Source organism: Salvia splendens, chromosome 4 (genome assembly GCF_004379255.2).
Source record: "Salvia splendens isolate huo1 chromosome 4, SspV2, whole genome shotgun sequence".
In the NCBI taxonomy this organism is placed as follows: Eukaryota; Viridiplantae; Streptophyta; class Magnoliopsida; order Lamiales; family Lamiaceae; genus Salvia; species Salvia splendens.
The window spans coordinates 39562420-39585134 of NC_056035.1; the positions used below are offsets into that span (position 1 = coordinate 39562420).

At 34.7% G+C, this 22715-nt stretch overlaps 3 protein-coding genes across 3 annotated transcripts; 2 read left to right on the forward strand and 1 right to left on the reverse strand.

Moving 5' to 3' along the window:
- Positions 1–989: 989 nt before the first annotated feature.
- Positions 990–6859, reverse strand: LOC121799998 (tubulin--tyrosine ligase-like protein 12). The gene is made up of 15 exons (XM_042199540.1): positions 6526–6859; positions 6149–6397; positions 5782–5906; positions 5429–5645; positions 5171–5296; positions 4842–5098; positions 4177–4284; positions 3679–3820; positions 3431–3596; positions 3028–3185; positions 2603–2926; positions 2411–2485; positions 2142–2211; positions 1889–2046; positions 990–1215 (listed from the first exon to the last, which is right to left on the reverse strand). The coding sequence occupies exons 1-15, from the start codon at positions 6802–6804 to the stop codon at positions 1066–1068; spliced, it is 2604 nt and encodes an 867-aa protein (XP_042055474.1). The 5' UTR covers positions 6805–6859; the 3' UTR covers positions 990–1065.
- A 3792-nt stretch (positions 6860–10651) lies between these two features.
- On the forward strand, positions 10652–13281 carry LOC121800001. Its single transcript, XM_042199542.1, has 2 exons — positions 10652–11102; positions 12549–13281. Exons 1-2 carry the CDS (start codon positions 10813–10815, stop codon positions 13033–13035), a joined length of 777 nt encoding a protein of 258 aa, XP_042055476.1. The 5' UTR covers positions 10652–10812; the 3' UTR covers positions 13036–13281.
- Positions 13282–13428: 147 nt separating this feature from the next.
- LOC121800000 lies at positions 13429–18915 on the forward strand. Its single transcript, XM_042199541.1, has 2 exons — positions 13429–13745; positions 17717–18915. Exon 2 carries the CDS (start codon positions 17748–17750, stop codon positions 18699–18701), a length of 954 nt encoding a protein of 317 aa, XP_042055475.1. The 5' UTR covers positions 13429–13745; positions 17717–17747; the 3' UTR covers positions 18702–18915.
- Positions 18916–22715: the final 3800 nt, after the last annotated feature.

The following is a 22715-nucleotide window of genomic DNA, read 5'->3' on the forward strand; positions in this document are numbered from 1 at the left end:
TGTTTTTGGGATGTCCTAGTGGATGTCCGAGTGGGATGTCCGCCCACTGGAGATGCTCTAATTCTTTTTTTTACCTATTTTTTTCTGTTTTTATTTTTTCATTAGGGGTAGTAATGTCTATTTATCTAAAAACTAGGTTTATTTTATTGTAGTATGCTTTTTATGAGTAACTGAAAAGGTATTATCGAAATAGGTACTATCCCTTCTTTCCACATTAGGAATCTCAATTGAATCCAGCACGAATTGTAAGGAAGGTAAATGAATATCGAAATAGGTACTACCCCTCCGTTCCACATTAGGAGTCCTAATTGAATCCAGAACGAGTTTTAAGAAATGTAAAGGAAAGTTGATGAAAAATATAATGGAATATGAGTCTTCTTTTTATGTAGTTTTATACTAATAAAATGTGAGTGAAATGAAATTAGTGGAATGTGAGGTCTGTTACTATTTATGGAATGAGTGAACCGAGACTCTTAATGTGTGAACTAAAATGAAAAATTGGAACACCCAATGTTGGACGGATGGAGTATAATCTTATATCCGCTTAATGCAATAATAGCAATAAAAATTGGAATTTTATGTTTTTTTAAAAAAAACAAAAAAAATCTCAATATTTCGGACATGTGGTTAAATCAAAACAAGTTGGATACAATCTTGTTACAATTTGATCATTTTTTAAGGGTTGAATTGGAACTGACATATCGGTCCTAAGTCCTAACAATCTTATTACAATTCGATAATTTTCAAGGGTAAACCACTAGTTTTGATCTAAAATCAGGAAAACCGTGGAACATCAAGAAAAATCATGGCAAGAGCTTAAAAAATTGGCAAAAACCACACAAATATTGGAACCCTCATTTCCTTTGTTGGGCTGGTTACGATACCCGGTCCATATCTCGTTATATCAGTTACGATGCCCGATGAGTTTAAGGACGAGAACTCTAATGGTGGGCTAATACAAGATTTGCAAAATCGTACGAAACCAACCATACCAAAGGCGGAGCATACCGATGAATATTACATTATCCACTCCAATCACACAAACAATATTCAACTAACTAGTTATTACAATGGGGATACATGAGTGGTCTCGTTTAAGAAGAGACAACCAAACACCAAGTTGTAGAAGTCACTTCCTTTCACTGTGCTTCCGTCTCCAAATATGGCTTGAGTATCATATGTGCATGCGCGAGTACAGTCCGGGCAATACGTAACCTAGCAAAACATGAGATTGTCCGATATTGAATCTACCAGAAATTGTCTGAGATTAATTTTGTTACATATATTGAATTAGCTAGAAATTATGTCACATATTTTTGTCTCGAGATTAAGTATCAGGCCACCGAACAACATTCATAAGACTATGTCCCATCAAACCAAACACCAGTATCAAACGCATGTATTGACAGAGAGCAGAGGCGGTTATATGTTTAGTAAAGTAGAAATGCAGGGATTTGATTATTTCATTCTAGACTCTAGAGCAAATCAGGGGAAAAAAACCGAAATAAATAACAAAGCCATAGCTAGTGAAACACATACTAACACAAAAAGAGCATGAAGATGAATTCTCGTCAAAACATTTCACATAAATAAAGATACCCCGACTGTTGATGCAAGAGTAACACGATTTCATGTTTTCGACTTGTTTCTTTAGCGAAGCTCAGGCCTTTGTACCAAACAGGAATTTATGAATATTTGGCATGTTTTGTGATGGTTTTCATACCCATGTTTTGTTAATATACCAAACATGTTAGAATTCATACCCATGTCTTGTGATGGTTTTCAACCGTCCAAAAAAGAAGTATACAATCTTCATTTTTCTCTTTAGATTCAACTAATATGCCATATTCTTATATTTAGAAGTAAAAGAAGTAGGAGTTCATCGCACCTCTAGCAACTTAGGTAGGTAGTGGCTGTCGAGCATGACATCAACCCCATACATCGCTCTAGATGTTGGACTATGCATTTCTGGATGCACTGCAGCAGCTCCCTCGAAAACAGATCTGATCATCTGTTTAACTCTTAGATGGATATCCAACCATTTAACTGCAAAAACAAGAGCACCTTGTGAATGAAGACACCTGCTAATCCATTGACAAACAGTGGAAATGGGAAAAAATAATAATTTAAAAAAACAGTACCATTATGCTCTTTTTCAAATTCCTTTACAAAATCTGGTGTGTTCATGTGATTCAATCTTCCCCTGTAATTCTAAAGAACACAAAAGTCGCAAAAATAAGATGACCACATAATTTTCTTCGATCTTTTCTACTAAAGCAAGTACCAAGACATGCACTTTATTTGGATACTGATATCCAAACTAGGTAATGACATCAAATTACTTGTAAAAAGTGTTCAGAGATTGTGGAGGCACTATTTAACCCAGGAGGTAAATGGTAGACATAATTACCATAACGGTGAAATGTGTCTCGTATTCAAATAAACTGTGCTGCTCCAAAGAGTAAGTGTTATTTGCCAACCTAACCTGGTAAAAGAGATGGAGACATGCTCAAAAACTATAACTTAATATATAGATATGACAAAACATGATACTCAACACCATTATAGCATCACCCCCACAAAAAAGGGAATGGACACATACCCAAAAGACCTCTGAAATGAATATCTCCAAAGGGTTGATACTGCGCACCAAGATAATGTAGCGCAGATCAAATTTTTTCCCTCTAAATAAGGCAGGGTGTTCGATGTACTTTTGACATATTTTCGGGCCAGTCTCCATGAGGCGGATAATCTGAGATAAATTCTGGGTAACAGTTGTATCAATAGTTCTTGCCATGTTCCATGGTTTTAGGATCCACAAATTGTCAACTCCATCCCTTTCACGTGTATAACAGTCCCCTATGAGTTGAGCAAGATGTGTTTCAAGATTATATGTTGGCTGGAGCCACTGAGGAGCACCATGGGCCTATAAGATGGGGTTGTATCCAGAAGCATTTTGTATCAATAAGACATTTAAGCTATGCAATTTATGAATTGACCAATGCAAGAAGTTGGAAAGTATAGAACCTTCTGAACAGTTTTGGCCAGATGATGTTTCATAACAAGGCAAGCCTCAAAAGGAAATTGATTAATGTATTGCTGATCATTCAGTCCAACTGCCTCCTTCATCTCCTCATCAACTTGCAAACTAGTCCATATAATATCTGCATCCTTTGGTTCACTTGCTGCGGAAGAAACAATTGGAAATGACGAGTTACAGAATTACGAAAGTCAAGTATATATACACGATGAACGGTGCACAGATATAGATGTTATGACCCAAGTACTAGAGTAAGAAAAGACAAGAGATCATATTTGCATCATGTTTGCAAGTATACTGTCTCATGGCATTAGAAACATGCTCAAACAATTGTCACAAGCTTAATATAGGAATCCAATTATTCTAGTGGTTATGAGTTCAAGTACATACTGATTGCAAATTCTGGACGTGTCAGAAATTCCTCCACTTGAGGTAAATCAGTGTAAACCTTCAACACACTTCTATCACCATGAAGCAGACTATTGGTTGCCAATGCCTTAGTTGGTACTGGAGAAAACCTTCTTGAGTTCAATTCCAGGTTGAATTTTTCATACTCCTACAGAAACAACATTAGGATTTAAATGAACATAAGAGTCATGGATGGACCAGACATAAAACATCACAATCAGAAATCATACTCTTAGAAAATAATTTTGAGGGGTGTGAAACCAGGCAGTGAGTCTTGCAGAACGTTGCCGCTCCTCCCCAATGCCAAACAGGTAATCACGAGTGCATTCATCACCTTGTTGCACAGTTTTTGTAGGCCAAAGAACTGAGTAACTGAGAATTTTCACTCAGTGTTAGACTTTTAGTACTCCCTCTGTCCCATTAAAGATGACCCACTTTCCTTTTTAGTTTGTCCCAACCAAGATGACTCAGTACTATAAATGGAAACACATTTATCTCTACTTTATTCCCTCTCTCTTACTTTACTCTCTCCACTTAACACACAAATATAATTGCATAAAACTCCGTGCCGCCTAAGGAAGGGGTCATCTTCCTTCGGACGGAGGGAGTACTTTTCAATGAAATATAGGAATAAGATTAGGATCCCAAGGGAGAAAACTAATAGAGTGGACTATGAAGATGCTCCCGACATAAATAGGGAAATACAAGGAACGGTTTGAAGAAAGAACCTGACAGCTGACTCCAGGTTACCATCGGGCATGTAGAGAAAAGGTGAAACTCTGAAATTGGCTTCATCGCTGTGACGCAAAGCTGAACCGAGCTCATCCATCACATACCTGAGAGCAATTTTAAATGAAAGTTAATATAAAGCACAACTAAAGACCATGACATTCACAGTCTTGTCCACAAGATACAAATATTTCATAGTTGTTCTCTTTGCACATGAGCTGTTTTAGAGCCTCTTCTTCGTAAAATAGTTTAGTGAATATCACATGGCAGGAGACTAGGGTGACCAAACACTAATGGATGTGGATTACATTTCTACCCAACATTGAACATTTTCAATTATCCTAGTTTACCAAAGTCCTTGGTTGAGTGAATGCAAACCATGCCTTTTCCAATCTAAGCAGAAACACATATAATGGTCGGGACCTTCTGCAATATTCCAACTTGAAGACAATAATAAAGTAGAGTCGGCGTTAGAAGTGAAAGATTCACATTGATTTTATAGTTCTTTTATAATGGACCAGCTGGCATCTCAGCCAATCAGGCAATCAAACTAACATTTAAAAAAAATCCCAAGGACATTCTTGTTATCCATAAATGGAATTTCTCAATATTGGCCCAATATTAAACTCGATAAAGGATTTGAACAATATAATCAAGTGAATACCAAACAGAAGTTTCATCAATCTTTTCTTCATCAGCAAGCCGATATGTCATTAGGTACAACCACATAGCATTGATAACACGATCAGTGAGAGATTCTTCAGCATTGAACTCAGGGAGGCGGGGTTTTAATACTGAATCAGCAATGCTCTTCTCAGATTCTAAGATCTTGGAAGTACTAAGTCCATTTAACTCAGAGAGAGCGGGAAGAGCTTCAATAATTTCAACAGCACTCTCTCCAAGATGACCGGGAATATCCACCTATTGTAATGCTCAGGTCAACGTGATTGGCAGTATGGAGAAAAGTAAATAATTTTCATTTAACAGAGCTACCTCCAAAGCAGTTAGATTGGTGAATCCTCTAAGATAGTATAGTAGTATGCTGACTGAGTTCTCGTCTAATGTATTTCCACGAAGATTCAAGTATGATAGCATAGGTATTTCAACTGGGGAAAAGGCCTAAACGAAGACAACCGGAACAAATTGAACTAGTTAGATCAGGAAATACCTGAAGAAAGTTGTAGATTAATAAGGAAGGAAGTAGGATGCTAAAAGTTGGGGTGAGTTATTTAGAGTAGAATACTACTACACCTCAGTGATAAGATTTTGGATGCCCCTATTTGAAAGGTCAAGAGACGTAACGCTTTGCAACTGATGATCACTCTCATCAGAATCTCCAGGATTGTCTTTCTCGTATAGTCCTCCACAGAATCCTAAGGCCCACTTGCCATACTTAGGAGTGAACTGGGAATTATAAATTTCCAGTTCACGGCAGCTTCCTAGAATACGAGCTTCCAAGTCCTTTACACTGAAAAAGAAAGTAATTCATTATCTTCAACGTAGTTTACACTGGAAAGGAAATTTTTCTCAAAAACCTCCAATGCATTCAAATGTTTCAGACCTAAATTGATCCTAAGCAGTTTCCGAAGAACATGGAGACTCACCCATTTTCCAGTGCCGGATTGTAGTTCACCCACAGAGCTCTGAGAGATTTGAACTGAGCCACCACTTCTAACAAAATCTCAGGATTCTCAAGCTTGTTTCCGCGGAGACTTAGTGCAAGCAAGTGCTGGTGCAGTAGAGTCCACAATAAGGTTAAAACATCGACCAAGAGGCAAAATACAACAAAGCCACACATATAAACAAGAGAATCCACTTCAATTCGGTTTGAGTGAAACCTATGTCCACTAGTATAACAACCTACCATTGTCAATAAACATGCACAACAACACAAACTTAATAAACTGAACCATTCATAAGTAGATAAACATAGCAGCGAAAATGGAGATTGTGATACAGTTAGCAACTGACAGGGAATTTAGTCGGCAGATCAAGGGAAAGTAGCATATCATCGTCAATTTCGAGATCTTCGAGCTCCAACCATCTAACAGAACGAGCACCTTCTTCCCTAACTTTACAAAACTCTCTCTCAACTACTTCTGCAGCACTCAATTTAGCATCATCGTCTTCACCACCCGCCTCGTCCACCTCCGAATTCAAATCCACGTCAACACACATCAACGACGCCATTCTCTCCACCAATCCAGGAACCTCCTGCAGCTGCACCATCATAACTTATGAAATCAGATAATATACCTCGAGATAAGATCAGTTAATAACAACATAACTCGTTCGATACATTGCAATCAATCAATTATACAGAGCGTAGCAATTGAGTTCGCATATACCTGCTTATAAGCATCGGATAAGCGAAAAGTCCAGGCGTGATCAATCAGAAATACATCGGAATTTTGACCGATGTAATCCGCCGTCGACACGAGCCTCCTCTGCCTGCCGCTCTCAACAGGCTCCACCTGAAAATAGCTCCCGCCGTCGAAAGTCTCGGACGTGAGCTTCTGGTAGAGCTTCCGGTGCAACGGCTGCGGAAGACCAGATGCTGCTAGAAGGACGCCGTGGACCTTGACGAAATCCTCGTAGCTGAGAATTCCGGTGACGGCGGGCGACATTTTCGCAGCTCGGGGTTTTTGAGTAAAGTGGAGAGGTTTTGGGAATATTATTCAAATCAGGGGGGGGGGGGGGGGGGGGGCAGAGCAAGTATATTTGTAAAAGCTATGCTATTTATATTTTTTCAAAAACTCAACATTTAAAACGTAGTACTACATGATTTGCGACATAAATGGTTAATTTGCGATATATCCCCTCCTCCCTGAATATGAGTCCTGTTTTTCCATTTTAATCCGTCCGCGAATAGAGTTCTGGTTCACTTTTACTATAAATGGTACTCCGAGTCTCATATTCAACTAACTAATTTCACCCACATTTCATTTAAAACTAATATATACAAGTGAGACTCATATTCTACTAACTCTTTTTCACTCACTTTTCTTACCATTTCTTAAAACTAATGCCGCTAAGAAATGAAACTTCAAATGGCGAACGGAGGGGAGTAAATGATTAATTTGAGATGAATATGTTTTTGTTACTTGACAAGTTTCTTTTTGATACATAATTTAAAAAATTGTACTTTTATAGGTTAAATATAGATAAAATAATGCACTCCCATAAGATAGCGAATAATGCATAGAGAAAATAAGGAGTAAAATAAATGAAATTATATGTGTTATTTTTTTAGTTGGTTATAAGAGAGGGCAGAGTCCTTAAAAAAATACTACAGTCTATTCAGCTCGAACATGTGCAATTCTCAATCGATTCCTCAATAATAAGTTTCGTACCCCAATCGGTGGCTCATCATGCAAATACATACATGTATCCCGACCAGACGACCAGCTTGCCAACTAATCTGCAACCGAATTAGCCTCACGATATATGTGTTTTATTATCACATACCAATGTCTGTCATGTATAATCCAAATATTTCGAACAATAATGAAGCAACTTCCATCCTCTCTATTCAAGTTGATTGTAAAGACAACTGCTTGGTTGTCATTCTCGACTTCAAGACTTAGTATGTTTTTGTCCCAAGCAAGCTCCAAACTATCATATATGGCACATAATTCAGCCATAATTACCGAACCATGTCCTAAGCTTTTGGAGTATCATTTAAATAATACCCCCAACATCATTCTGCATTCATAATAACACCACCGGCTGATGCCATTTGAGATACTCCCTTCACTGCCCCGCCTGTATGGAGCTTATAGCTACCTGATGTTGGAGTACTGGACCAACTAATTTATTCACTGGAACTTTGGTCTTAGCTTTGCGTGGAAAAATAGAATGCTGATGGAAGAGGTAGTCGAGCAGCGTCTTAAGAGCATCCGTAGCGGCGTCTCGCTGCGGATGCTCAATCTCGTCGCTTAGCTCGTGGGGGAGGAGCGGGACGCGGGACAGGCCGCCACGCGCCAGCACCACGTGGCGAGCTCTGGCGTGCGGCGTGACGCCCACTCGCCGGCACGCGAGTGGGCGTCGATTTTTTGCTATTTTTAATTATTATTTTTTTAAAAAAATCTGAATAAAAAAAATTCTTTTTTTCTAGTATTTTAAATTATGTCTTTTTTTAGGATTTTAATTATATGTGTTTTTTTATATTTTAATTACGTGGTTTTTTTATGATTTTAATTATGTGTTTTTTTATATTTTTAGGATTTTAAATTGTAATTTTCTTTTATTTAATGAAGTGTGTTTTTATTAATTGAAATTTGTTGGAAATAAAAATAAAAAATGAAATTGAATGAATAGTTAAAGGATTAGATGGTTAAGAGATGGATGGATGCAAGTGCTCTCTCTTAGTTAAGAGATGGGGTAAAAAGTGCAGTGGGGCCCATGAATAGTGAATGGATGAGACGGTTAAGAGACGATATTGAGACACAGATGCGGATGGCCTGAGACATGATCAATGGATTCTTGTGCTCCCCCACAACCAATACAAGCTGCATCATTAATAATATGTCGGCTACATCTCTCAACACTGGTGAATAACGGTATTTGAAAGCAAGCCATATAAATTGCCGAACTCTCTGAGGGCCTTTATAACCACCATAAAAGAATTACTCAAATAACTTGAGACAACCTAAAATGGAATATGACTCAAGTAACTTGATGAAATGAGTTGATTCTATTTTATAAATTACTTTTGTATTTTTAATATTTGTTTGAGTCTTATTTGTTTTATTTTACACTATATGTAATTTGTTATATTGGTCAAAAATATATACTACTCGATGAAAGACAAAATTTGCCGATTAAGAAGTTTTTTACTAGTTTAATCACTTATTCAAATAATCACATACATTCGCGTACAACTAACGTCAACAATAGTATTTTCTCGTACTTAAATTATTCGAATAATCACACACATTCGCTCTAACAATTACACGCATTCGCGTATGACTCACGCCAACAATAGTCGTGCGCGCATGACTTACGCCAACAGTCTTTTCTCGTTATAACTTTAGCATTTTTTCTTACTTTGTAAGTCTATTTTTGGAGATTCGGTAGAAAAATTACCTACAATTGAACTTTAATGATAAAAATGAAGACTCTTTAGAATATCAGACTTTTTAATTGAAGACTTAATAGAATATCAGAGCATCCCCATCCGTGCTCTTGCCAATGAGCACGGATGTGGGCCCGGACCCACTTTTACTCATTGTCGTTAGGCAAGAGCACAACACCCACATCCGTGCTCTTCCGCAAGGACAAGCTCAAGGGCCCCACCATTCTATTATTCAATTTAAATAAAAACATTTCCACAAAATTAAAATGCATTAAAAATATCCGGATTACTATTACAAATTACAAAAAAATAAAAGTTACATAATTAAAATCCTAAAAATTAAAAAGTATATTATTAAAATCCTAAAAATAAAAAATTACATAATTAAATTCATAAAATTTAAAAAACTCACTACTCGTGGCCGAATTTCGTCCAAATGGATGATGAATGAGTGTATTTATAGATGATTTTGGGATTAATTTTTTAAATTTTCAAAAAAAGTTCAAAAAAAATGGTAATAAAATCTGTATATTTTTGGGAATCAGAAAATATATTTTTTAAAATTTTGGTATTATTTTCGAATTTAAAAAAAAAGAAAAAGAAAATGTCAACGGCCAATAGAAACGTGCCACGTTGCCCTGTTCAGCGGCACGAACGTGCTCTATGTATCGAGCAGAGCCGTGCCAGCGGCAAGAGCGTAGCGGCAGACAGGAGTGTGCCGTGCGGCTGCGGATGCTCTCAGACTTTTTTTCATAAGAAAGATGTTAAAAGTATCATATAGTCCACGATAAAAATGAAGACTTTTTAGAATATCAGACTTTTTAATTGAAGACTTAATAGAATATCAGACTTTTTTTCATAAGAAAGCTGTGAAAAGTATCATATATATACTATATAGTCCGTTATTTTTAGTGGTATATAATATAATTGAACTAAATGAAATTAAATTAAGTGTATTTTGCGGCAATTTGCATGCTTATTTATTTACGTCAGTCGCATGGCGGCAAACTCTCGTGCAACCGTCATAATTACATTGACTATAATTAATTAGTAATGCAAATATTAATTAAAAATTAATTAACGTTAAATAAAAGTTTTATTTATTTGTCTAACAAAAACCCCACTAATCTTTGTCCAGTACTCGTAGAAGAATATTCCCATATATCCTCACACACCAAATTCACACATAAAAAAAATCAGCTGCATCATTAACCGACACGTTTCAATCCCCTTAATCCAACGGCTGAAATCACGTCGAAACACGCCACGTATTAGTTACGGTACGCCTTCCAACACCCTAACACGCCTTCTATTCAAGATTAAAAAATGAAAAAGAGATAATATTGTTTAATTATGCAATTTGGAAATTGTGCTGCTTCACTTTGGATAAAGATAAGGCCTTTCACAATCAATATCTTCACTCTCGTTCAATTTTCCCTCTCTCTCTCTCTCTCTCTCTCTCTCTCTCACTCATTCGGTTACAGTTTCTCTCTCAACAATACATACGATTCACATGTTTCTATAGACAAACCTCCTCGGCAAAAGTGCGGCGGCGGAGATGTCGATAGCCTTGCAGCGGAGCAACTCAGGCGGCGGCGGGGGGCACCCGATCGACGGGCCAGGATTCGTCCACCGCGAGATGGCTTTTGCCTCGTACGATCCACCGGCCGATCAGCGGTCGCCGGAGGAAGATCGAAGCGGTTCGTTGTCATTGTCATCCAGTTCTTCGATCGGGAAGAACAGTGACGAGCATCACAGTGGCGGCAGTGATGAGGAGGAGGTGCAGAGTCAATATAAAGGAGGGCCGTTGGACAGCTTGGATTCTCTGGAAGAAGTTCTTCCTGTGAAGTAAGTGATTGTGTTTGTTATGTGATGATTGCTTGGATAATATTGTGAATTGGTAGGATTATGTTAGTTTGCAGTGATGTTCTGTGGTTTAGGGCTTTGTGTTTTGTATAATTATGGGAAAATTGATGCCATAATGGATAATCGATCGCTTTTTGGGTGGGAAACGTTATGCTACCAAATAAGTTCTAATCAAGCTATATCGTAGATGGAGATTCTGTGTTGGGGAAAAAAATTCGAGTTATTAAGAGAGAAATTTGTATATTCTATATTGAGCTCTTTCTTTTGGCTGGGAATAGAAACAAATCTTATTTAGGTTCACATATCATTATTCAATTTTGGCTCTGCAACATTTCTCTCTGTGAGAATTATCAGTGTATTTGATCTATTAGTACTGGATCCGCAGTGGAAGTGAAGTGGAGTATACGGTGCTAAGTTAATTTTTAGTAACCCAAATGCTAATGTGGATTTGTTGATTCCCATTTATACTCCTGGACTTCTCTTTTGCCAAGGAGCTGGTGTCCTCTAAAGTTCTGTTTTGGGCTGTGTATCTAGCAAATTTCTGGTCAATAGAGACTTATAAGGTCTTGTTCTGCCAATGATGCATGGAGAAAAAGTTAAATCATTATCTCCCTTTATAAAGCAGCCTTCTAACTTGACTTGTGTTTGGAGAAGGTTCTAAGTTTATTAGTTAATTCACTAGTTAAAAACTTAAAATTTTTACTATCTCTGTTAGATGCTTGTCCATCCTCCATATCTCACAAAATCTTCACATGGCGGAGTTAATTTTGGGATCATTATGCATCTTAATGAGTTCATGGTGCCATCTTGTATTTCTCATCATGGTGTTCGGATTATTAAATGAAAGCAGACATCGTGAAAATGTTTTGGCAAAATACTGATACTGATTGGTGATTAGACACCATTATGGCACATGAGTATCTTGTGCTGCCGCGGTGTCTTTTCTTCCATCCATGTTTTAAATTTTTTGTGGCAGCAGAAGATAATATTTAATGTGAAGATGACATGCACTGTATAGTTTCATATGAATATTCCAAATCTTGAAAGAGGTAGTGAGCCATCTTTCTCCTCTGTCTTATGTTCTGTTGGATATAGATCTCTGGTCCTGTGCTAAGTAAAGTAAGTCTTAAGAATCACTAGAAGACTTAAGGCAGCTGGAATCAACCACAAAACAGGAGTTAGGAAAAGTGGAAAACAAAGATCCCTCCAATAAGTGCAAAGAGGATTTTTGCTGTTTGTCATTAAAAATCTGCAATCATCCACTGTTTATGATGCTGTCATCGAAATGCTGACTGCTTTATCCATCTTGCGTAACTCTCCTAAGATTACTTTTTTGCCATTTGCTGTTAGATTTTACTCAACGCTTAGACTGTCCTCCTTAATTTGCTCTATGGTGGTGATCATTTCATGGTTTCTGGAATTTTATAGGAAAAGCATATCAAAGTTTTACTCTGGTAAATCCAAATCATTTACCAGCCTATCTGATGCTGCATCAATCCCCTCAATGAAAGAAATCACGAAACCAGAAAATGCTTATACAAGGAAACGCAAGAACCTGCTGGTCTTCAATAACTTATGGGACAAGAATCAGAATAGCATTATGAGGAATCGCATTGGTGGAATATCAAAAAGACCGACCAATTCTAGAAGTATGTTGTCTCTTGCCGCTAACATGAACTGCTCTGAAAGCAATAGCGGCGAGACCTCCAATTCAAATCCATCGCCACCAGGTTGCAGTCTTCCTCCTTTACCACCACATGCTAGAAGAAGTATGAAAAGTGAGCTGTCATCATCACCTCCTGTTGATAAGTGTCCTTCATGGCGGTCTTTCTCCTTATCAGATTTGCAAGGTGCTGCTGCTGAAGCTGCTACTCCCAGTGTTGGTGGCTTATGGAGCAATAACACAGTGAATTAGAATATATTTAAACTGTGTTTCCATTTCATATCACCCTATGAATCTAAACCATGATAGATGTTCGTGGAGGTGGAGATGTTTGTACCATCTTCTTGCTTGTGTTCATGCTTCGGATCCTTCTAGTTGTTTAGGCATCACTTGTTCCCTTGCATCGTTAGAGTGTAAACACTGAAAAATATAATTAGAGTTTGCATCTGACTTTGTTTTGTTATATATCTGAATAAATTCCCGTAGTCTCTTGGCAAACTGTATGTTCTTTAGGCTACTGTGTCAATGCCCTTGAGATATTTCTTAGGAAGGCATTCTAATGCAGGATTTCCTGCAAATCTTCTCAAGCTGTATATAATTGGATTTGGTGTTGGAATCAAGTCTTGTGCTGAGGGGTGTCAGGGCCTATTTTTGTTCCTGTTCTTGGAGTTGGTGTCAATCAGTTTGTGATCTCTGCTTGCTCGGAGAGGAGTTATACTGCTTAACATAATTTCTTAATTTTCTCACATATTGGTTTATTGAGAATCTTTCCTTTTTTCTACTCCCTTCTTCCTTTTGCTTTCAATATGTTGAGGAGCTTAAGATTTATGCTGGTTTCTACCAGATGACTGACTTGTAGGAATGCCAATCCGTGCGAGAGCATATAAAGGAATTCCACTGTTGAAGTTGCTCGATGGAGTGGTAAAGTTGCAACCGCAGAGTGGCCGATGAAATCCTCAAAGGTACACTATTGCATAGCTAGATCTTGACAAACTGTTAAAACTAGCGTGGGAATAAGCTTATTGAATATTTGTTTGGAAATACATGGGCATTTTAATATACTCTTAACTTGATAGCTCTACATGCTCATGCTACACATAAATGTCTTTTCACTTAATTGGTGCGCTGCAAAATTTCTGTTTGTGAACGCATAGGATGTTTTTATAAGTGGGGTGGCATACATGAGAACCTTCAAGTACTAATCCTTTACAGTTTATATGCTACACGAAACGTTATATCATGGTCTCAATGTCATGGAAATGGGATATATAATCTATCCGTGTAATATTTGTTATATGATGTATACATATAAACTAAAACAAAGGGAAGGTAGAAAGGGAAGAGGAGTTTTATGCCAAAATGACATAAATAGTAAGTGTTTAGTTATCATATTCAATTAATTTTCACAGCAAATAATGTAAAGAGAATGATGGTAAGTGAAAAATTATATATTGTGTGCATATATAAGCAAATAGTATTTAATTGTAATGTTTTTATTGAGAATAATTATCAAGGTGTATAAGAAATTTTAATGATAAAATATAAGGAAGTTCATATAGTACTTAAGTTGGCACTGATACTATATATGTATTTTTTAATTTTTATACATCATATATTTTTTTTTATCTAATGAGCATTATAAATTTATAATTATATATGTACATATTATGTATGTATACATTAAATGTGTTAATATGGTAGTAGTAGTAGTAGTAGTACTAGTAAAATAATTTATAACTGAAAGTAACTTTTTTTTTGTCTTGACTACAACATTAACTATAAATTTTAGCATGCGATTCGAAAATGTATATTCGTTTCCTTTTGGATTCACTTGGTTTTGAGGTTTATTCCACTCTTGTTAATTGTGCATGTGATTTTGTTTGATTCTGATTTTCATCAGTCTGATAAATCATCCTAGAGAGAATGATGGTCTAATTGTTTAGTCCATTATGTAAATACATCCTTAAATATCTCCCTTTCATCATTTGTTTGAAAATTTTACTATTTTTAGAATATATAGTAGTATTATTGTTTTCTTATAATTTTCAGATAAAACACATGCAATATTTAGTGATATTTTAGTAGTATTAATAAATTTTGAAGTGCACCAGCTAAGAGTATGTTTATCACATGTAAAAGATATGACTATCGAATAACTTTTTTGGTAGATTTTATATTTCATCAGGAATGATGAATTGTAATAGTAGAAAAATTATTTATATAATAAAAAATCTAAATGAGGATGCCAATAATTATTAATGCATAGTAATATGTAATATTACACTTATTGCCCTTCAAATAAGTACGTAAAGGGATAAAATTGCCCAAAGTCAATGTTGTAAGAAATCACTCTTTCCTAATAGTTGTAGACATATAATATTCCGTCCCATAAAATAGATTTTTTTTTCTATTTTGGTCCATCCCACAAAATTAGACCACTTCCATTTTTGGCAAGTTTTTTATGAGGCGGGACGGAGGGAGTATTAGTCTCTTGGAAGAACAAAAAACTTGCATTCTACGTTATTAAAGTATGCATAAGGTGTTTTGAAGTAATTTAAGTTGTAATATTAGTGAAGTAATTTACATTAGAGTGAACTTCAAAATAAGTCTCTGACAAATTGGGGTTTGCACTTTTAGGTCCCTAGGTCCCTCAACTCGAATATCACCATAGGTCTTTAAAAAACTATTAATCACATTTCAGGTCATTCTCTATATCTTCTTTCCCAGATTTCCCCGGCATTATTAAACTAAATTCATTAATATTTTATAATTTCCATGTACTACTTCCCTTGATTTTAAATTTATAAAAAATATTTGCATGTATATTTAGATAATAGGTAAAAAAATAAATCTTGCATTTAAAATATATTATTTCATATATTTATATATATTTAAATAATATCATGTACATGAATTTTATATAATAGTAAAAGTAAAAGTAATTTTCATTATTATTATTATTATTATTAAATATTAAATGTAATGTATATACATCTAACAATATATAAATAAATGCATGTAATAATTTTTTAAAAATAGTGCTTGTAAATTTAAATATTAAATTTAAATTCAGAAAACACCAAGATCAATTATGCCCTCAAGTGATTCAGGGACATAATGGGAAATGAAAAGCTGAGAAAGATCTGCAATGTATTAATGATATTCCAGAGATATGTAGGGATATTCTTTCGAGTTCTGGGGCCAAAAAGGTGCAAACAGGACCTTATTTGAAGTTCGCTCTTTAAATTTTAGTAGTAATTATTAGTAAAAAAATATCCATTCACATACCGCGGAGCAAACTTGTTTTATCATATTGAAGCGGTTGTCCCACTTTCCGCTATGCATTAACTGTACGGAAGCCTCGATAATCTATACTTTGTCGTTTATCTAATCATTTATTGAGCCATAAATGACGAGCATAATAATGGATGATCGAATATACTAATGACGTATATAAGAACCTTCGTTAAGTTGAAGCGACAGAATTGTGGATAAGTAGTTGCGTTGAACAAGCAGACATTCGCTCTTGCCTAATGAACCAATAGTTTGAGTGCTTAGTAATAATTGCTAATATATGTAATCAACCAATAGTTTGAGTTTAACTGCTAGTGCTAATAATAGTTTGAGTATTTAGCAATATTTGCTAATATATGAGACTTTGGTACTCAATTAAATGTATTTGTGAAAATTTTCACTACACATTATGAATCTATGACCTTCATGAATAATTAATAACTCCAGACTGCATTTTAAACCATAATTATGAGCCAACCATTTGTATTTTAATTAAATTAAAGATAGATACTGCATCTTGAACTTTATTATTGGATTAAGGTGTTCGCTTCTTGGGTTTTATGACCACTTAGTTATCATACTAAGTGAGATCTCTTACCAAAGTGGTTGGCAAAACTATAATATATCTTTTTTGCTACATGGTGACATGTATATTATATTCTTAGAGATAATATTACTTGAAAATATAATGAAAAGGCTAAATTTAAAATCTGTCATCTTTATGAGAAATGTCATTAATTGTTCTTAGCCTTTATTTTTCCCTGTTGTCGTATGTGGAAAATCTGCTTACCCTTAATTGGGTTTATTGTGTTAAACTGGAAAATATGATTACAAATTACTTAGCAATGCCTTAAACTGATTGAACCTCTTCCAGATGTATTTTCTTTTTTGTTATCTCATAGGAAAGCTTTACTAATCTTAACTTTTTGTTAGAGCCTGGTTTCTGTAATCCTATGAATCATGGTCATTTAGGTGGTTTGAGGTCTTTGATATCAACGCCATTCTTTGCGTATGAAATTAACACTGATATCTAGGCAAGCTGACCAAAAAAATCATACATATTTTCAGGATGCGTTGCTGTAATCCTAATTGTAATATTAATTACTACCTACCAAATATGATTTCTCTTTTGTGGTGATTCCACCTATTAATAATAATTGCCCTTGGTATTTTATGTAGTTATGATAAGAACAACTTCATGACCTCATTTTGAATTTAGGGTGCTTAGCTTGCCTCAACAACTTATATAAATTGGGGTTGTATTGTAGACTTCTCAAGCATCTTTCTTTCACCCCTGCCTTGAAATTTTCACTTGGTATGTTGAACTTCTAGGCTTCTTTCCTTTCAGGCACAGACTTTTCCTGTTTTCTGAAAAAAATCTCTTTAATAAAGACAATGTTATGTGTGAAGTTGTGTGTTCTAGCTGGAGCCAATTTCATGTGATTTCAATCAGCGATTTGAGTTTTCCTGATGAATTGATGTTACTTTCCTTCTGTTCCTTTTTCTTCATTTCTTGTTTATGTTGTTGTATTTTCTGGTATGGCTCTAGAGCACCTTTCACTTTCTATCTGTGCTGCTGTTTACTTGTTTTTTCATGTGCATAAACTGGCTACTTTCTAAATTTACTTCGTGTTCTCAGGATTTAACATCGGGCAGCTGTTGATAGCATCATGGATGGTACACGGTATACAGTGACACTGGAGGCGTTCAAGCTTTTCCATGGGATCGACAGATCACTGTATGTTATTCTCATCAGGGATCTGCTGCGCGATCCCTTAGAGTGCCTGTACATAATGGGCTTCTGGCTATGGTTGGAACGTACGGGATTTAGTAATTTCGTAAGTAAGGCCCTATCGCTTCCTCCATTTCTGATCAACGAGCTTGCTGATGAAGCTGTGTCATGCATCAAGAGCACAAATGCGCAGTTCCCTTTCTCATCTAAAGCTACTGAAATCCCATTAACCCGCAGTCTTGTGAAAAGGGAAATCTATCTGCAGTTTTTCATTGATAACCGTCTTACCGCTTTCATTGAGATCGAAAATTTGGTAAGAGGAGTCTGCCTACCATCATTGTCCGATATAATGCAGGCACGCGTTTATGGTGTTTTAGCCAAAGCTCCAGCGGAAGCTCCATTGATGATGGCGCCTCGCCATGCTGCATCGACTTCATCCGCCAACTATGTGCCAGAACCTTCTCCAGTCGACAACCTGACTCAAAGCATTGCTAACTTGGAAATTGCTGCCTCTGGTGGCGATTCCTCCCCTTCTCGTGGCAAAGGGAAGGCCAATGAGGTGTCGAGGAACGAGAGGACAATGTTTGTCACCTTCTCCAAAGGCTACCCAGTGAATGAGTACGAGGTGAAGCTGTTCTTCGAAAGGGTTTTTGGGAACTGCATCGAGTCGTTCCACATGCAAGAAGTATGCAACCCCGAGGTGCAATCTCTGTATGCCAAAATCGTGTTCCTCAGGCCATCGTTCATTCGTGCTATTCTCAACGGCGCGATGAAGGCCAAGTTCACCATCAATGGTAAGCATGTCTGGATGAGGAAGTTTGTGCCCAAGAACAACAGGCAGTCGCCTTCCGGATCCCCAAGCGTCGGCGCGAGTACCAACTCTTTCTTTTGATGTAACCTATGAAACAATATATCCATCTTTGGTTAGATAGATAGATAGATGGTCTCCTTTATTGTCTTGTGTTTGTTGTGTCTGTTTAGTTTCAATTTCTGAGGTCTGAGTTATGTTAGAGTCCTGTGAATAAACTCACTGCCAAAGTCCGCTTTCATGAGTCTTGTAACAAATCCTTCTTAGTAATATGGCAATGCATCTTTGTTTTTTTTTATCTTGAATGTGCAATAGTCTTCAAGCAAAGCAACGCAACGCAACACAACACAACACATGAGAGAGTTAAATTGTGTAAGGTGAGCCTTCGGTTTTATAAGATTCAACTTGTAAGATTATTCTATATTAATTGGTTCAAGTTAATCTAGTCGTGAGTAAGGTGAGTTATTGACTGTTCGCCTTTCAAGATTTAACTTCTAAGATTGTTCGATATCAAATTTATCCAAATTAATTTTGTCGTTTGTAGGTGAACTCTTGACTGTTCGGTTTTTCAAGATTTCACTTTTTTTTTATATTTGCCCGATATTTAGATTGGCCCAAATTAATTTTGTCGTGAGTAGGGCGAGCCTTGGACTTTTCAATTTTCCAAGATTGTTCGATATAAATTGGTTCGAATTTATTTTGTCGCGAGTAAATCAAATCTTGGACAGTTCGGTTTTTCAAGATTTAACTTCTTAGATTGTTCAGTATTAGTACCATAGTTTGGTCCAAATTAATATTGTCGCGACTGGGCCTTGGATTATTCGGCTTTACAAGATTTAACTTCTTTTAAGATTGTCTGATATTAAATAGGTTCAAAATAATTTTGTCTAGTAAGGCGAGCATTGGACTGTTCGGTTTTTCAATGTTTAACTTCTTCTAAGATAGTTCGACATTAAATTGTTCTAAATTAATTTTGTCGTGAGTAAGGCGATTCTTGGACTATACGATTTTTTTAAGATTGAACTTCTAAGATTGTTCGATACGAATTTTCCAAATAATTTGTCGCACGAGTAACGCCAAAATTTATAAGTCAAGATCAATCATTTGCAAATTTTGTCTTAAAATTAAATACCATCCAACCAAACAATATTTATAAAGCTTCACAATCATAAGATAATACTCCGTATACTGTAAAAAATTAAAATTAGTAAACTTTTTAAAAACTATAGATCAAATTCAATGTAATTTTATAATTTTTTTTATTAAATTACATATTAATCCTACAACACTTTATTAATCATTTATACTACCTAAAATTAATTAAATTAAATCAAGTAATTTATTTCATTAGTCAAATTTATATATTTAATATCTGAATTAAATTTGAAAAATATTTAAATAAACTCATATTATTAAAATGGGCCAACTAATAAACTAATCTAGTTCAATACAAATATATATTTTTTCCTTCTCAGCTTCTCCATTTTTGACAAATATTCAACGATTTAGATTATAATGTAATAAATTAAAATTTAAAAATTTTAAAATGGGATGTTTTGAGTACCTATGAAATTATTTTCTTACTCTATTTGCAATTTTGAAGTTACATTAAATTTTTAATGGTAAAATGCATTAAAGACATGGTTATTTCCTAATACTACAACCATTTAATGTGAACTTCCACCAATCTTTTTTTATTCGTGTCCATCTTTTTGTTGATTTTGAAATAAAATATTCGACTCAACACAGATGAGATAGAATATTTGGCAACCACTTTTTCTCGAAAAGATAAAATTTATTAAAGTTTCAATCGTCCGTTAGAAAAGTTTAATTTCTATAGGAAACTTGTAAAAAGTTCCCTTCATACAAAAACCAAATTTTCATTAATTTATGTGGGAAAGTTTGTTGTATTTTTGGAAGGATTGTGGAATTCAAAATTTAATATAAAAAATGACAGGTGAGAAATGAGAATAATATAGTTGGGGATATGATTATCGAAGTCAAAAGGTGTGGAAAAAATATTAAACAATAGGAGTAGTAAAAGCAAACTCTATCTGCAGTTACATTGTGACAACATCATTTCAACTCTTATTATTCTTCAATTCCTCTAAAATCTCCAACTCCATCACTTCGTCTTTTACATTGTTATTTATTTCTCTCTTTTTCTCTCTCAAACGTGACAACCCATGTCATGGATTGTTCTAGACGCCCATCTTCTTATCTCTAATTTGGCAGCTTCTAATTCTGCATTTAAATTTTGTTGAAATTGGGAAATTATTTGTAGTTTTTACTAAATTGACACGCTTTTACTAAAGTGATGCTTACCAAGGCAAATTGTCTTACAATGGCAGATATAAAGATAGACTCAAATTAGAGGAAAAAGGGGGAAATATTGTTGCATGAGATTGGGTTGAAAGATAAGGAAGAATATATAAATCACGAGTATAAAGTAAAATAAAGTTTGAAAAATTATTTTTTATAATTATAAGTTTTGATATAAAATTAATAAAGAAGAAGAGATATAGAGATAAGAATGGTTGGTGTTTTATTAATGGAAAATTGGATTCACCTTTTATAGAGATAAATTAACCAAAAGTTCTGTATTAAATAAAATTAAATATATAACTATTGATTGTAGATGGATGTCAAAGGAAATCCCTATATATATATATATATATATATATATATATATATATATATATTTGTGCAGATGAAGTACCTATAATAGTTACACTAATTATGATTTAATAGTTCGGTATGATGTAATTAAGGTTTAGTAGCTTAGTAGACCTAAATGTAATTTCATTTCAGTCTGACTATGACGATTATATTATTTACGTTCACGAAAAATTAACATTTTTTTTTCATTTTTGTCACTCCACCAAATTTCAAATTAGCCTTTAGCCATTTATGATAAGTCTACCTTGGGATTTCATTTTCACTCACAATGTTTTGGGTTTTAACCACTTTTTTATATTTCTTTTGCTTTATTTTATATATATATATATATATATATTTTAAATTCGTATCATGCACTATTAAAATTATTTTTCGTGAATGAAGATTATTCTAGTTCCCGAGTTTTAATGGTGTTTCATTATATATTTAACAATTTCTTACCCAATTAGTTGAATTCCTCCTTAATTTAAATTTTTGGAATTTGAAAATTTTATGAGGCATATTGACATTAAAATTTCATATATTAATACTATAATATTGAATACTTACTAAACAATATATTTTGAATTATCATTCACGTTACAACTTGTCGAAACTATAATCCATTCAGAACTCACTTATTCAATTGAGTATCTATGAACCACAATACCTCTCTAATGCAGCCTCATTTTCAGCTACAATTCAATTTTTTATCATCATATTTTATTATTTGCTAATTTTATATATTTATTTAAATTGAAAAAATAAAAATAAAAAAATAAAAAAAGAAAAAAATTACATGATATACATTAATTGAAAAAAAAATATGCATAATTTCAAATCATAAATTACTAAATAAAAAATAAAAAATGCACAATTTAAAGTCCAAAATCACTAAATTAAAACTGAAGATGTAATTGAAAGGATTATATTGAGTATGATTTGTGATGAGTTGAATGTGGATTGTAGGTGGAATGTATAGTTGAAAATTAGAATAAAAACAAAAAAATACCAACCCTCCCAATGCCTAGTGCGCGACACTCTCCCCCTTATCTGTCAATGCAGTTACGATTTTAGGTGCATTTGGTATTACTTTAGAGCGACTTATTTATTCTATTATAAAATAGGAATACCAAATTTATCCCTTAAAAAAGCTTCATTTTTCAAAATAAAATATTAACATTATACTCGTAATTATAAATATCACATCTACATAAGAAGTAAATTAAATTAAATAAGAACATGGATCATACGACTCATACTGAGTAGCGGCCCATTAAACGTAAAAGGGCCCCACAACGAGCCAAGGCCCATTTACCTATAGATTAATGGACCAGAATTGATGATGTCCAACTGCTTTTTCTTTCTTATTTGCACTGTATATTTATTTATTCAAAAAATATGTTGCGATATTGCTATAGCTCAGAATAAAATTCTATT

Excerpts from the sequence above, each read along its gene's own strand:
- LOC121799998 (XM_042199540.1), bottom strand. The coding sequence starts at position 6,804 with ATGTCGCCCGCCGTCACCGGAATTCTCAGCTACGAGGATTTCGTCAAG. Across the intron at positions 5,099-5,170 it reads CCAATCTAACTGCTTTGGAG|GTGGATATTCCCGGTCATCT; the intron begins GTAGCTCTGTTA and ends GCATTACAATAG. Across the intron at positions 2,047-2,141 it reads ATTTGAAAAAGAGCATAATG|TTAAATGGTTGGATATCCAT; the intron begins GTACTGTTTTTT and ends TTGTTTTTGCAG.
- LOC121800001 (XM_042199542.1), top strand. The coding sequence starts at position 10,813 with ATGTCGATAGCCTTGCAGCGGAGCAACTCAGGCGGCGGCGGGGGGCAC. Across the intron at positions 11,103-12,548 it reads GAAGAAGTTCTTCCTGTGAA|GAAAAGCATATCAAAGTTTT; the intron begins GTAAGTGATTGT and ends GGAATTTTATAG.
- LOC121800000 (XM_042199541.1), top strand. The coding sequence starts at position 17,748 with ATGGATGGTACACGGTATACAGTGACACTGGAGGCGTTCAAGCTTTTC.